This window comes from Physeter macrocephalus, unplaced genomic scaffold (genome assembly GCF_002837175.3).
Source record: "Physeter macrocephalus isolate SW-GA unplaced genomic scaffold, ASM283717v5 random_421, whole genome shotgun sequence".
NCBI lineage: Eukaryota > Metazoa > Chordata > Mammalia > Artiodactyla > Physeteridae > Physeter > Physeter macrocephalus.
This window is the reverse complement of record NW_021145707.1, coordinates 18,547-35,181: the sequence shown is the minus strand read 5'-3', so window position 1 is coordinate 35,181 and position 16,635 is coordinate 18,547. Positions and strand designations below refer to the sequence as shown.

The following is a 16,635-nucleotide window of genomic DNA, read 5'->3' as shown; positions in this document are numbered from 1 at the left end:
TAGCGCTGCCTGTCTGGTCAGCAGGGGATACCCCACCGGCCGGAGCCCGCTGAGGAAAATGGAAGCTGAGCAGAGAGGAAGGCAGAAAAATGGAGCTGGGAGGGGCTGGGGAGGGGTGCAGAACCACAAACCTGGATTTCACTGGAATAAAGTTATTCCTAGACAGTACAAAGGAAGAAATAAACTGTCTTATAAATGGGGCTCAGAGGGAGACCAGGCTGAATTCTTCAAAAATCCAAAAGAAATAACAATAATGATAATCATCATCGTTTGATAAACAAAAGTTATAAACCACTTTGCTGTCAAATGATCTGCCACTATTTCTAGTTATTTCTTCTGTTCATTAGCAGATTCTATTAACCGCCATTTTTCAGAGAGACGACAGAGAGCAAGCTGGAGAGGTGAGGTTAGGAGGCGTGCCTTTGTCTCTGAGGAAAGCCACTCTCGGAGCCGGGATGGAAGCTCCCACCCTTCCCCAGCGTGCCGGGGTCCTCAGGGTCCTCGGATGAAAGCCTGCAAGAAGGCAGAGCCTGGGAGCACTGGTCACCAGTTCCTCCCATGGTGGAGTCAGGACTGAGAAGTCTCAGCTAGTCCTAGATAAACCTCACAGAGCTGAAACGTCGCGGCCAATTTGCTTCTCCGTGTGTACTGCAAAACTCTGGTTCTGCCTGCAACCAGCCCTCCTCCTTTCTGTCCCCTGCTTCAGCCACACAACTGGAAGAAGACCTGAGAGTCAGGGCCACGGTGAAATATGTGCTTCTGGGATGGGGGTAGTCAGTCGTTCACTTCAGCAAGGCACAAGCTGGCCATATGCATCTTGGGTCCCAAAGGCTAAAAGGACTGGCAAATCCAGAGTTTCCTCCTTAATGTGCTTATGAAATCATTTCATTTAGAATTGAAGAGAAACCTCCGTAAGCCCGGCTTGGGAGTGGGGGTGGGGAAAGTTAAGGCACATGCTGACATGAAGGACAGATGATCAACCACATGACAGTGGTGTTCCCAACAGAATAAAGACCCGTGTCCACAGGGGAAAGTTTCAAAACATCCACAGTATTAGAGTGGGTTATCAATGGCAACAAGTAAGATGTGACAAGAAGATTTTACTCTCCTGAAGACATTCTCCTATCTTCAAAGCAAGTGACTTTTGCCGCCTTAATTCTGACAGTGAAGGATGTGTGGATGTTGATGGGGACACAGATAAAAAGGATTTACCTGAGGGGGCAGAGAAAGCAGAGACGGAGGATCCTCAACACTGTGGTTTCTTATGTGGAGTCAAAAGCGGAGCGCTCAATTGTGGACCCTTCCCTCTGCCAGCAGGAGAGGGAACGATAAGCGGCTGCTGCCCCCTAGAAGCTACCAGGGACATAGCACCTTGCTCCACAGACAGAGATGAAAGATCCTATTATCTCGCCTCCATCCCGTAGCCTGTCATTAGTGAGGTACATGGGTGCAGAAGCCTCCTCCAAGCACGAGGAGGCCCACATCACCTCTGATTAATTAATAGGTGCCTTTTCAACAGCTAAGATGCATACAAAAGACTCCAACCAGCCAGGGCGCGTGAAGGCAGAGGCTTCAGAGGAAGCACAGACTCACCAGGCAGCACCTGAACAAGCCAAAGCCCTCTCCCAGACTTCTGTGTTCTGCGGGGCGGGCGCGCTGCCCCTGCCTGCCCTCCCACCCTGCTCAAGTCTGACGGAGAGAAGAGCTCAGCAGTGTGGGAGCTAGGGTTTACATCCCAGCCCTGCCGCTGACTAGCTGTGGGAACCTGACTGCCCTGGGCTTGTTTCCTCGCTGTAAACTGAGGAAGAGTGATCCTCGCCGGTTTGCTGGGATGAAACAAGATAACAGAAATAAAGGAAACCAGCACGGGGGCCAGCACATCATACGGCAAAAGTCCTCCTGGCCTATGTGATCAGAGCTAGCAATTGGTCAGTTAACTGAAAAATCAGTTAAAGCAGGGAATCATTAAAAACGGGGTCTTATCTACATACCTTAAACGTTTCACATTAACTTAAAACCTATAAACAAACCTGCAGTCATTTGTTAATCTTTTGATGTAGAGCCAAGACCTTTTCTTTGAGTGTGGGACCCACAGACTGGAGTTCCCAGACGTCTTTCTTGCATAAACTTCACCCATAACACACCCTTCACAATTTCTAAAGCAAAGCGAGCCCTTAAAAGACATTAGCAAAGCGAACTGAAGTACAGAATACTTCTAGATTGTTAGGATCTTCCCCACTCATACCTAAAAAGACAGCAATCTTTTTAGCAGTTTGCATTTACCAAAACATTCAGCTTAGTTTTCACAGAACCCTCTTTTTACATTTATGTTTACAACATTTATAGATCACTCTGTTCACATTATATTTCACCTGTTTATAGCATATTTAACAAAACTGCCTAATTCGCTAACAAATCAACTGGCCCACGGGTTCAAGACAAGCTGACACACTCCTGGTCTGCAGAAGGGGTGTGGGTGTGGATGGGACCAGCCAGGAGCTGCCCAGTCAAGAGCACCCAGCACCATGACAGTGAATCAGTTTCTAATGAAAGCTCTTGACACCTTCTTAAAAATATGTATTTATTGGTGCTGCCACTTCATTTCACAAGAGATCTGATAAGAGTCAAAGAAAAGGATACAGCAAACAGAAGGTATGAGGAAAGGGGAAAAAAAAGATGTTTAATGAATGGTGTTTACTCTGCTGCTTCTCCATCAAAACCCATTTTCAGCAAACTGTGGAAAAACTAAACCATGTATATACGTATGATCAACTTGTGTGCCTGATTCTATCAGCAGCTCCTCCCCTCCAAGCTGGAAAAGGCAGCCCTGCCCCTGAAGATGCTCTTGCCATGGCCTCACTGGACCACAGCGGACACACAGAGAAAGGTCTCTTGGTGCCACCCCAGGGCACCACCCTGCAGACTCTGTGAGCACAAGCAGGAGAGAGGGGCCCCCAGGGCCACCAAAGGCAAGAGGCCACAAAGGTGGCAACACGTCTTCTCCCCGACAGGGGCAATCTAGCCCCATCCAGGGGGGCCAGGAGTCGGCTCCTGTCGGCCTCGGTGTCAGGGAGCACCCCACGCAGATTTACTTCAAGCATCACTCAGCGTCGGCCCCATCTCTAGACTGTGCAGACAAACTCATAATGGCAGAGAGAAGATTTGTGGAGCAACAGGCATAAATCTTGGTTATAACTACAAACCATAAAAGAAAGGAGAGCTGGGAGGGAAGGAGGGAGGGCCGCAATCACGTCCTTCTCCAAAGCACCACTTTATCTTCCCGCAGCTTCTCAGCGCAGAGTAGGGTTAACTACAAGAGCGGATTTTTCAAACCCAAATTGGTCTGCATGGTTTGACAATGGGCTAAAATATTTTAAATTGAAATTATCCTCAAAAGCAGAGGGCACACGGCTGCCCTAAGTATGACATTCAGTGCTTCACAAACTGGGGGCTCGTAGGGGATTTGCTGAGTTTGCCATATGGAATACCCACCTTTAGGTCACACTTTAAAAGCAGCTTTTGAGTAAAAATTCTTTCAAATAAGATAATGACTGATTTAAAACAAAAGAAAAACATTTTCAGAAGGTCACTCTGCTCAAATAAGAGCTCTATACATCCCATGCCCAGCCAACGCCTGGGTAGAACTCTGAGACTGCGTCTCCAGACGAAAGGGAGAAAACGAAACCTCTTCTCAAAGAATGAGGCTGGTGACAAAATGAAAAACCCAACTCCCCTGATCACTGTGGCTCTGAAAAAAAGGCACTTGAGAGCTCAGCTCCCTGGTTCCCACTCCAGAATGAGGACACTATTCAGTTATCCAACAGTCAGAGCCTCTGATTACAGAAACTACAGCAAATATAAAGTATTACCACAAAAGCCAGAAACCCAAAATATAAACAAAGCTGAATAACGATCTCAAATTCCATTTCTCTAATTATTACTCCTAAGAGTTTCGATTCATCTAATAATTATTTGTAAAAGGATACCTTAAAACGGAAAAAACCTCTTCATTTACCTGGAGGAAGGAACTGAAAGGGCACAGCCTCGTCTACTCAATAAACCTTCTCAGTCTGTAATAGGAAGGACGGAGTAGGAAGAGGCAGTAATTTCAAAATCAGTAAGTAGCCTAGAGATTACAGAGAAGCCACCCAGAGACAGAATGAGGCTTTTCTCAAGTTCATCCATTTCAGCATTTAGTTCTCTCCAGTTTCCTCCCCCCATCTGCAGGACAGGCGGGAATCTCAGGCACCCTCCCGACAAGGGGTGCCAGTGTTAAAAGAGCAGCGTTTTCCACAGGTGATGAGAGGGGAGTGGGGAAGGAGGAAAGCCAACATTTCCTTCTACCTAGGTGCCCAGGCCTCCGGCCCAGCACCCGGAGTCTGGACGCACGGCAGCATCCCAACGGAGGAGTACCACAAGCCCCACCCTCTGGCTGCTGACATTCGATGATTTAGGTTCCAAGTTTCTCACAGCAGCCGTGAGGGGTGCCTCCTGCCTTTGGTACCATAAGTACCAAATCTGCAGATGATTCACTTTTTACAAATAAATAAATAGAGCATATTTAGGATTATCCCTAAAATATCACCCCCAGTCACTGCCTCTAGGCAGACCCTGAGTGGGAAACAAGAGGTGGAGATTACAGTTCACTTCAGCAAACCTAACTGTGCTACACCCACAGAAATCAACCACTACAGACCCTTTAAATAATAATGCTTAATACTTTAGATTTGCCATATTTATTTATTCTTCCTGGAAAAATGACAATTTCCTGAAATCTCTAAGTGGCTAGTTTTACTACCCCTGTGCTTGTAAAACACTTTCATGAATACACTATTAAAATCAATTTTATTTCCCCACCAAGTGCTTTGAATTTTGTAAAATAAATATATGTGTGTTACATGTTCTGGATATACACATACACACATATGTACGTGAGTATACACAAAGAAATGCATTGAGCGTGTGAATGTCATTCTTCAGAAATGTTTTGGTGGGGAAAAAAACATAAGAATCACCTATCCACAGTGAGCCCACCAACAAGTATACCCAAGTATCAATACTTGAACCACAAAAGATACAAATATAGGGGAGACTGTGCCAGAAGCATGTGCGAGAGGTCTCCAGGAGACAGACAACCAGCCACAGCTCTCTTAAAGAGAAGCTCACAAACTAGCTCCCTGAATTCATCAAGATATCAATGGCCTTTTGATTACCAGCCTCTGGTTAACTGACTTAAAAACCAAAGAGAAAACCTTCGGTGTTCCAGGCATAAGGTGGATGAGCTCCCCAGAAGGGTGGAGATCAAACAAGTGATGCAGAACCACCCCCTGCCCCCTCAAGGTTCTGTCTTAGCCTCAGGGAGAAACCTGAGGATACATGATACTTCAGATATGTGAAACCTAAAAAATTAAAAATTAAAAAAAAAAAAAAAAGGAACTCAGGGGAGGGTGAGGGGAATGGGTGAAAACGGTCAAAAGGAACAAACTTCCAGCTATAGAATAAATAAGTCATGGGAATGTAATGTTAAAAAAAAAAAAAGAATTCAGCATACTAAAAATATTAATCCTAGGGAAGGTGATAAAGTAGAATTACCATCATCATTTATAAAGGTACATTAATTGTAGTTTGGGATTATTTTGGTAGAGGCATGCAGGAAAAAGGATAAAAACAAAAAACAAACAAAAAAACAAAAACAAAACCTATACCTACAGGTTAGAGGAAGAGAAGATTCATCCATTAGAAAGAAGTTGGTGTCAAAGAGCAAAACGCTGAAATTCTAGTTTAGCCCAAATCCATAAGTGTTGTATAAAGTAGGTAAGCAATGGTATTGCTGAATATTGAGGAGCTTATTGTATTGAAACAAGGGAGCATATTTATTGCTGCTTCAAATACCCTAAACTCATATGACTAGAAGGACTCTCGAGACATTACTTAAACCCTGTTTCTGTATCCAAGCAAGAGAGGAACCGAGTTACTCCACGCAGACAGCTGTCCACCCATTCTTACAGATCTATTGACTAGGCAGGACTTGATCCCGGCGGAGCAGTGCAGGGACCGACCCAGAACCTCTGTGACGGCCGGAGCACATGCCAACACAGGTGATGAGAAATCGCGGGTCTGTGGGAAACTGACAGAAGGTTCTGAACAGGTCTGGGAGAAGCTAGAGGTCAGTACTCTGGAGCTTGCCCTGGGAGGCAAAGTTCAGTGAACAAAGTATAAAGAAAAAGTAATCAGCCGTTTTAACTCTGGCAAAGAGTTTTGTCATTAACAAGCAGAGAATTTCAACTGGGAGTTTACAGAATTTATCAAAATGAGTCTGTTTACCAATCACCAGCCCTGAGGACATCATGACATTATAGAGTAATTATCCCACTAATGTGGCCAGAGTTGCTGGGTTGGTTCTTTTGGGAGCAGAGGAGGATTGAAAGGGGTAAGAGAAGGTACATGCAGTGTCACTATGCGGCTGGAATCAAGACCAGGGGATGGCTATGAACACAAATGTGTCAGTTAGAGACCACAAGACCATACTTATCAACTCAAAATCACAAGCCAGTTTTTATAGCCCAGAGAGGACAGATATGAAAATCAGGCCCTCCTTCCCTAGCAAACAGAGCAAAACAATGATGCAGACACCCCAATACATCCACCGAACAATGAAACTTGCACCGTACTGACTAGTCAGTAGAGCCTCTTTTGTTGTAACTCACTTTTTTAATAAAGGGAAAAATTCTTCCAAAGTGCTCATCTAGTTCTGAAAACAAAGAACAAGATTATTTGCCTTCAGCATCCCATGCTTAGCCTTTTTAGTGTAGAGAACAGGCAGCTTCCATTAAGGAATTTTGTGGAAAATATGCACCCCACTCAGTTAAAAACAAAACCAAAAATAACTGAGCACGGTGCTCCCTCAACACTGGACTATCCTATTCCTCCAGACCTGGCTTCAAGTTTCACAAAAACCATCCCTAAGCACCCCTTACCCCCGGAGAACTCTTCCTTCTCTGAATAATGAGGGCTCTCTTATACTCCCAGCCAGGCAATTCTGCACCAAATTATATACAATTTTGTACTGTGCGCGTAACAAATGCATTTTCTTCCCCAAATAAGATATATAAATTCCTTGGGAAGAAGGCTCAGCTTTATTCTTCAGTTGTCTGTTCCTGAGCACCCAGGAGACAGCTACCACACACGGCCTGAAGAATCTCCCCTGGGAAGGTGTGACTTGGGCTGAGTGCCTCGGGGCTTTCTCTGGGTGGGCGCTCCCACCCCATCACTTCTCTGGCACCCTGTGACTCTCTCCGGCCTGCTTCCAGTTCACAGCAGCTCATCCTCTACCCCGACCTGCCACACGAGCCGTCACGAGCCCTCGGAGGCTTCCCTGCCTGGCACCCTCCCACTGCCACTCCCAGGAGGCAGAAGTGGCTCACACAAGACCATACAGCTCGGCTGGTGCCCTCATTTAATCAGGCTGCTGCAAATGGTTGACCAAAAACAATAAAGGCATGACTGAGAGACTGTGGGAGTTTAATATAAAAAAATTAATGAAAAAAAAAAGAGGGGAAGGAGAAAGGGTCTACCTTTTAATAGGGCCCTAATTACACAACTCACAGGATCAACCCAAATGAGATGGGAGTTTATTTCGGGGTTTTTTTTTAATTATTGTTTTTTTATATATATATAAATTGCTGCTATGTGTTTTCTTTCCTCTGAGCAATTATGCAGCAAGTACGTAAAGAGGGGAAAAAATATTAATTAAATATAAGGTAATTGTAGAGCTGGCCTTGAGAGAATGAGTCTGAACTCTGGACGATCACAGGCTACTAGGGCTCGAAGACTGCTCAGGGCCTCCCAGAAAAGAAAGAAATAAAAATACAACCAACCAACAAGCAGATGCAGAGTACAGCAGGAGAAGAGCAGTGCGCAGAAACACTAGCAGAGCCAAGGGGCTGCAGGGCTCCAAGTACCCAGAAATCAGTGAGGCTGCCAATTGCCCTGGGCTCATTGCTGGAAAGAATGCCCAGAAGTTTATACAATCATGCCCCAAAAGATGGTCCAGACACTCTTCTGGTGATCAGTAGTTAAATCCGTAGATAAAAATGTAAAAAGAGACTGAGGAATAAAGGACTGAAGAGGACTAGAGTGTTCAGTTTGAACTTTAGTCCGAAGCCAACCACAACTTCGGCCTGAGGGGCACTGAGGCAGGCCGCGCGGGAAACAAGTTCCCTACCTAAGAGGCTGGCAAAGCGAAGGCTCCTCTGGCTTTTACACCACTGAGACGGCAAGGAAGAACCAAGGCAATACCAAAAGAGAGAAATGAAGCCACTAGGGTGTGGTGGGAAGCGAGCTGTACTTGGAAAAAGCAGGTGACATGCAGGACAACAGCACTCCCCTCAAACAGTCCTGGCAGGGCTGGTATCACCCAGGCCTTCCTCCAGCTCAGTCAAATCCAATTTGCCTTCTGCCTTGGAAAGCCTTAGTACAGACTAAAATTCAGACTTGTGCATACCAGCTAAGGGCCTCACGTCATCCCCTCCCACTACTGCCAGAAGGAGAGGGAAGAAAAACAGGTGAAACTACAGGCCCTGCTGAAACAAAAGCTTGGTGGTACATCCCTAAGCTTGCTATCACTATTCAAAGAAAGAAAAAGCTCTAAAAAGTTAAACCTAAAGCTGGCCCCTCCATAAAACTTATCTGGTTTGTACAGAGCAGGTCTTTTTTTTTTTTCTTTTTTTTTTTTTGGCCACACCGTACGGCTTGTGGGATCTTAGTTCCCTGACCAGGTATTGAACCCGGCCCCTCAGCAATGAAAGCACAGAGTCCTAACCAGTGGACCACCAGGGAATTCCCTGTACAGAACAGGTCTTAATACCCAGCCATCAGGATTTGCAGCAGGCCTTGAAATGCAAAATACAATGAAAATGGGGTGGGTGGGCGGGTGGGCAGTGCTCTCACTCAGACCACCAAAGCAAAAGCACTTTGTAAAGAAAATTACCTTCAGTACTTAGTAGGGCTCTTCCCTATCACTAGTATAAGCAGATAATGTTGGAAATGAGTATCACAAACCTAATTACTGACCAGGCAAAAATGGAACTCTCTCCCCTATCTGTTCTTCAAAGGCCACCTGAAGTGCCCTCACCCTGAGGAGCAGAGTGGCTATTTCAGACAATCAAGCAACTACTTGGTCAGGCCCAGCAGCCTCGCTCCAGCTCAGCCTCCAAAGGTTTCAGGCATCCCACTAATTACCACTGATTCAAACAAGTAAAATGGTGCATCACCACACCTGGGGTGGATGCTTTCCGTTCCAGAAAAGACCAGGCTTTACTAAGGGGAGATCTCGCTAATCCCTGAGTGCCAGAAGAGGAATCAGAAGTCAGAGGTCACTCGCCGGCTGTCTCCACAGAGCACCTACTCCTAAAGGGGCACTACTGATGCAAAACTATAGGAGCTTAAGGTTTCTTGAAACTCAGTATTTTAATTATTAGAAAATTATACTATATATCATGGTTTCTTACCAGCGGCTCTCGAGGCGCCACATTTTCACTTCCTGGAGTAGAGCTTGGCTGCAAAGAAAAATAAAAACAAAAGTAAGATCGCAGTGCCACCCAATGGACATCAAAAAAACCAAAGGTGTGCCATTCTCGAGCAACACACACAAACAACTACTTCTCATATTTCTCACCAGTTTTCCATACTGCAGTGCTCTGTGGTGGGTTACCTGTAAGAAGCAGCCCGAAGAGCCTGAATTTGCCAGTGAACACGAAGAGACTGTTTCTGGGTTGACTGTCACGGCACCTCAAGAAGGCTGCATTTAGCTTAGGAGGGCCCCGGCTGCTGAGCAGCAGAGGCTGGGGACCATCACAAAATCCGCAGCAATAGGAAAAGTCCACAGAAGGCTTTAAGTGAAAGCCAAACTTTTCCTTTTGCCATGTCTCCCCACCACTGACCAGCGAGAGCAGAGCAAAAGTGGAGAACCAGATTCAGCCACAAGGGGGCCCCGGTTGCCCACACTCAGCATTTTCTCTGGGCATCTATTTGGAGCCAAGGAAGCAGCAAACTATGGACACTGGTTCCTATTTATCACCTGTCACTAAGGATACCAATCCCCAGTAGTAAAGAAAGCCGAGTTTAAATCCTTTTTGTAAATAAGCTAGTGACAAGCTGACAGATAAACAGAGCAACCCAAAGCCAGGCAGCATGTGGCCCACTCGCCTGGCCCTAGTCTGTTTCCTTCTCTGGCTCTCTCCCCTCACCCTCGCACTTACCTTCAACCCTTGGCTGATCTGGCCAAAATTCAGAGAAAGGGAGAGATAGAGACAGAGACAGACAGACTGGGAGGAAACCTACAAATCTCCAAAAGAAGGAAACAAGCAGCTTGAGAGAGTTATGATTAGTTTACTGTTACTGATGTTCAAACCAATTTCCAATTATCTACAGATAATATCCAGACAAATGAGCTAATCTGTGGGTCTCAGGAGCCAGCCTCCAAACTCCTCCCAGCTAGTCAGATGGCAAGTGCCAAGCCTCCTGGGAAAAAGAATAGAAGGTGGAAGAGGAAAAAGTCCAGTCCACAGAGGGTCCCCAAAGATTTCCGCATGCCCAGTTGCTACCACACAGTGGGCACAGGGCACAGTGGCAAGGCCTCTGCTGGAAGGACTCTATCTTCTCATCCAAAGTCCTTTCTCAAGAGTCCCTTCTTCTGCCAGGACAAGAAGGTCAGCCAGCATGAAACTAACTAGAAAGTGTAGAAACTAACTAGAAAGTCTCAGAGAACCTGAGCATGCTTTCCCTTCCTCTCTCCCCCACTGTCCCTCCTTCCTAAGGCTCCAGGCATCAATAAGCTCATGCGTTCAGATCTCTAGCCCAGACCCCTCTGAGTTCTACACCCAACTGCCTTCCTGCCTCCTCTTGGACTTAACAAATCCCATAACAGATTCATAATCCTCTCCCTCCGCCACATGTGTATGCTTCCACTGTTCTCTGTCTGGGTGAATGTCACAACCTTCCACCAAAATACGCAAACTAGAATCCAAAAGGCCATCCCTGACAGCTCTTCCCCTCACTTGCCAGAGCAAGTCCTGCCAATACGCCTTCCTAAATGTCCATGGAATCAATCATCCACTTCTCTCCATTTCTTCTGCCATCACTTAGGTCCAAGCTTCCAAAATCTCCTGCCTGGACCACTGCAACAGCCTTCTAATCAGCTCACGCACATCCACGGCTGGCTCTCTTCTAATTCATTTTCCACACAGCAAACAGACTATCACTTCAAAACGATAATCTGATCTAATCCACCGACCCGCCCCAGGAAACACCAACAACGCTGATACAGAAAAGCCTTCCCAGCTTGGTCATGCGTCTCCTCTGACTACATATCAGGTCTGCGTGGCACCACGTACCCCAGCTCTGCGCAGAACAGACATACTGGCCTTTGCTTCCTCTGTCAGTGGGACTTTGCACCAGGTATTCCCTCCCTTCCCTCTGACAATCTGATTCATCCTTCAGATTTCAGTTAAGTCACTTCTTTGGGGAAGCATTCCTTCTCTGACAGCCATGACACGATCAAATCTCCCTAATATACCCTCACACCGTATACCTCTCCTTCAAGGACTGGGCAGAACTGCAACTTTAAGTGTGTGATATCCGACTGATGTCTGTGTCCCTCGCCAGATTATAAACCCACATGGGCAGAAACTGTCTGTGTTTGCTCATCACTGTATACCTGGGGCCTAGGACAGTATCAGGCATAGATTAGGCATTCCATAGATATTTGCTGAATGAATGAATGGGCAATAAAGAGCAGAACAGATTTGGTTTGAATGGGTTATATAAAGTTCATTACCTTCCTGAGGGCTTCCTTCACTCCATTTGGTAAATACTAAGTGCTAACATTTATTTAGCTCCTTCTTCATTTCATTCTCATAATAAATGTATGAAATTATTGCTGATGAGGAAACTGAGGCAAGGGAAGTTAAATAACTTGCCCACGATGACTCAGGTAGTAACTGGTACTAAGATGATTTGAGCCCTTCTACTTAATCAAAATAATCGAGTTTTGTTTAGACTACATTTTATTAAGCAACAACCTTAATGCAACTCCATAAATAATAATGTAGGTTATTTGACTAGATGAAACAAACTAACACAAACAGCTTTAATATTTAGGAAGCCTGATTCTGAGTTAAACCAAAACTTTCTTCCTGAGATACAACTAATCACTGAGGCATTATCTCCAAGGAACTTCCCTTAAAATTAGTTCATCCCCTGAATAGCTAATGTTTGCCAGAGGAAACACTTTAAGCAATATACAGTACCAAGTAAGTCTCTTTCATCGTATACCCTTCTGTAGCTTTCTAAACTGTGAGCCATGTAAATATATTCTGCTTTAAAAAATTAAATACTAAAAAAATTTAAAAGGAAGCTTCCCTTTCATCCCAACAGCCTCCACTTCCTTGGGGACACAGCACTTATGCTGGCTCCTTATATATTCTTCCAGGGATATTCAAGGCGTATAAGAAGCACACATGTGTGTGCATATCCCCACCATGGAATTTAAACAGCAACACTCTCCAAATTCTTCAAACCTCGGCTTCACAGAGCCTTCTGGGGTCTCAGCACACCAAAGCCCAACCTCCAAACTCAATCTCGGAGGCTGCTTAGAAAGGAACAAGCATTTCCTCACCCGTATTCCAACTCACGGTACTGTCTGAGGTCGGTCAGACCTTACCAGTGAACTCACAGAGGACTTCTCGCCAATCTGGGAATTGCCCAATATGATTACATTCTAGATGATTCGCCAGCTCATGTTGAAATATCTGTAATCTAAAATGGACCATCCCCATCTCCTGTCTGTGTCCTTTAGAAAACTATTTCTTGATGACCAAGACAGCCTTCATTCCTCTTTACTGCTCTGCATGTTGACTTCCTTGATAATACCATCTGAAATTCTTCATTATATAACTAGTTTATTATCTGTCTATCCTTTAAGTTCCTTGAAGGCAGGCACTTTACCACCTTAGTGAAGGCAGATCTTTAGCACTTAGAATGTCACTTGTACTCAATAAATATGGGCTTAATTTTTTTAATGAAAAAAATTAAACCAAAGGAACCACTTTATATACATAAGCCAAAATGAAGCAAGCAAAGGACCACAGCAGTGTCTTTCCCTGGAACATTTCATCTACAACAAACCACAAATCTGGCCACTCTCAAAGCAATGTCACGACCCAACGGTTCTCAACCCTGGGGCACAATCACCCCCACAGGGGCATTTAAAAATGTGTGGAGGTGTTTCTGGCTGTCACAGTGACCAGGGAGTCCCATCGGCATTTAGAGGGCAGAGGCTTGGGAGGCTAAATGTCCTGCAATGGACACAATGAAGAACTATTCCATGCAAACACCAACAGGACCCCTGGGAGAATCCTGACCATTCCGCTTCCTCATGAGGAGGAGGAAGACAGACTCCCATCTTTTACATGATGCTGCTTCAAAAGAGGGCAAAGGCCTGAGCGGGCAACTGCTTGTCAGAAGCTGAAGTAAGCTCACACAGGTCCATGAGTCTCACCAGGCCAGCTTTTGGGAAAGTCCAACACTTCTCAAACACCTGCCCCTACATCGACCCCCTTTTAAGTGGTCAAGTCTATTTTCCAGCCTGAAACAAATCCCTACAAATTAAATTCCAACTTAATCCTGAAAAATCTTGACAGGCCGGTTTATGGTTTTAAAAATAATAATAGTAATGGTAAGGTTTAGAAATCACCAGCTGAGGAAGAAGTAGTAGGCTCTAAGGCAATCCGCAGTCAGGATCCTCAGGGGGCGGAATGCAGAGAGCAGGCAGGAAGAAGAGAAAAAGCATCAGAATGCTTTAAAAAACAAACAGGCAAACAAAAAAAGGCCACAGTGGCAGGGAGAGAAATGCGTCAATTTGGTAGAGACAAAAGGCGCTCTCACTCCTGCTGTCCAGGCACTGACCTTCCCCAGCCAGGAGGTGTGCCCACGTGCTGACCTTGATGCCCAGCAAAGGTCAACTGCACACACAGCTCAGATCTGAGCAACCAGAAAAACACTCAGTTCTAGGAGCGCTCATCCTACACCTGCCAGCGACCGTGTAGCTCTGGGTATGTCCTAGGCAATATATGGCCTATACAGTTCTTTGCTGGGAAGAATAAGATTCAATTCAACAAATGTTGTTGGAGAGGCACTGGTATAGTGGAAAGTGCATGACCTTTGGCATTAATAACTGAGGGGCTGTGGGTATACTGGTCAAGCTCTCTGAACCTCAGTTCCTCATCCACGGGAATAATGGGAATAATACCAACACCCCACATGCAGGATGAGATGAGGATCATGAAAGTTATATCATTATTCTGCTCAAAATGAACCAATAGAGTCGGCCCTATGATGAAGTAATAGGGACCAGGTTTACCCTCCCACTGTAAACAACTAGAAAACTAAACAAAATAAATGACACCACTCTTTGTAGACACTGGACAGCAAGCAATACAGGACTTTGATTCCTGACAGAACAGAAACAAATGATAGGAGCCCTAAGACCACCCTGGCCTCTGCCAGGTTTTTGCACATTTCAGACCAAAGAGCCAGGGCGGGGGCAGTGGTGGGAGGGGGGAATCCCAGCAGATCACAGCAACAGATTGAGGAAACAGACGAGTTCAGGGAGGCTAAGTCAGCTGAAAGGTGCAGGACAGAGTTCCAGAGAGGAGGGAGCTTTGCAGAAAGGGAGCTCCAGAAATCTGCACAGAGGTTTCCTTAAGTCTGTACTGAATATTAAAATTTGTACATGCATAGAATGACACTCTACAAGATTGAAAAAAGATTGATAAAGAAGCTGCAAGCTGAACAGTTCCCAGAACCTTCATAGGTCTCACAAGTCCCAAGCACCAGAGTGGAGCATCCTCCCTGCTTGATCAGGGCATTCAGTAGAGACCTGGAAGGGCCACATCTTTGGTGGGGGGTGGTCAGATCACCCCTAGCATAAAAACGACCCTAGATCAGGACTTGAAAGAATCAGAATGAACCAAAAGTAACTTAATCACCCACCAGAACAAAACTCAACACTTTTTAAAGTAAGATCGCAATCCAGACCCTCAATGATGTAAAATTCACAGCACCCAGCACCTAATGAAAAATCTCAACGTGTCAAGAAGCAGGAAACTGTGACCTATAATAATAAGAAAAATTAGAATAATTAGCAAACAAGAGCATTAAGACAGGTGTCATAACTTTATTCAAGAATTTAACGCATTTAAAAAATACAAATATCAAATTATGTTGTACACCTGAAATTAACATAATGTGGTATGTCAAGTAAACCTCAATAAATAAAAAAGAATTTAAAGGAAAACATGATCATAGTAAGGAGAGAAATGTGAGGTATAAAAAGAAAGTAGAACTTCCAGAGATGAAAAAACATATCTGAAATAAAAATTTCACTGAATGGTAATGACAATAGGTAAGACTGCAGAAAAAAAAAGTAAGTGCACTTGAAAACATAGGAACAGAAACTGAGCAAAATGAAGGACAGAGAGGGGGAAAAAAGACCAAAAAAAGAAAAATATTTGAAGAAATAATGGCTGAAAAATTTCCAAGTTTGATGAAAACTACAAACTCACAGATCCAAGAAGCTCAACATACTCCAAGCAGAACAAACACAAAAGCGACTAAGGTACACCATAATCAAATGCTAAAAATTCATGAAAAGGGGAAAATCCTATAAGTAGCCAGAAAAATATTAAGAATGACTTCAGACTTCTGATCAGCAACTGGGCAAGCCAAAAAAAATACAATGGAACAGTATCTTTAGCTCTTCCTTGGCGCTGCTTACAGAGGTGGCAGCCACCATGGCCGCCCTCAAACCCCTCATGAAGCTCAAGATTGTCAAAAAGACCAAGAAGTTCAACCCACACCAGTCAGACCGATATGTCAAAATTAAGTGGAACTGGCAGAAATCCAGAGGCACTGACAACAGGGTGCACAGGAAATTCAAGGGCCAGATCTTGATGCCCAACATTGGTTATGGGAGCAACAAGAAAACAAAGCTCATGCTGCCCAGTGGCTTCCGGAAGCTCCTGGTCCACAACTTCAAGGAGCTTGAAGGGCTGCTGATGTGAAACAAATCTTACTGTGCTGAGATTACTCCAAGAACTCAAAGCCACTGTGGAAAGAGCAGCCCCGCTGGCCATCAGAGTCGCCAATCCCAACGCCAGGCTGCACAGCAAAAAAAATGAATAGACAGGTCATGTGCACATTGCGTTTGTGTTTAAAAAAAAAAAAAAAACATTAAAAACTCAGCCATCTGAGATTAAAAAAAAAAAATAGTATCTTTAAAATGCCCACAGAGGGCGGGGTGGGGGGGGAGATACAACATGACTCTCAACCTAGAATTCTATATCCAATGAAAATATCTTTCAAAAATGAATACAAATTAAAGATTTTTTCAAAAGGAAAATAAAAAAGCTAGAATTTGTCAACAGTATACTTGTACCACAAGAAATGTTAAAACACTCCAATTAAAAGGCAGAGGACTTCCCTGGTGGCGCAGTGGTTGAGAGTCCGCCTGCCGATGCAGGGGACACGGGTTTGTGCCCCGGTCCGGGAAGATCCCAGATGCCACGGAGCAACTAA

General features: G+C 44.8%; 1 protein-coding gene and 1 pseudogene across 15 annotated transcripts in view; one reads left to right on the top strand and one right to left on the bottom strand.

Moving 5' to 3' along the window:
- Window positions 1-16,635, bottom strand: part of LOC114485055 (peroxisomal membrane protein PEX14-like) — a 52,232-nt gene that overhangs the window by 25,595 nt on the left and 10,002 nt on the right. For 9 of the 15 annotated variants that reach the window (XR_003678509.2, XR_003678508.2, XR_008616693.1 and 6 more), the window contains 2 exons: window positions 15,052-15,172; window positions 9,510-9,557 (listed from right to left, as the gene is read on the bottom strand). Coding sequence is in view for 2 of the 15 variants with exons in the window: in XM_028485496.1 (XP_028341297.1) it covers window positions 9,510-9,557 (48 nt within the window). In the remaining 13 variants the exon portion in view is untranslated. Of the gene's footprint in view, window positions 1-6,707; window positions 6,752-9,509; window positions 9,558-15,051; window positions 15,173-16,635 lie in introns of all 15 variants that reach the window. The other 6 variants (XR_003678520.1, XR_008616691.1, XM_028485496.1 and 3 more) reach the window with 2 other exon arrangements.
- On the top strand, window positions 15,398-16,242 carry LOC102993142 (60S ribosomal protein L32-like; annotated as a pseudogene).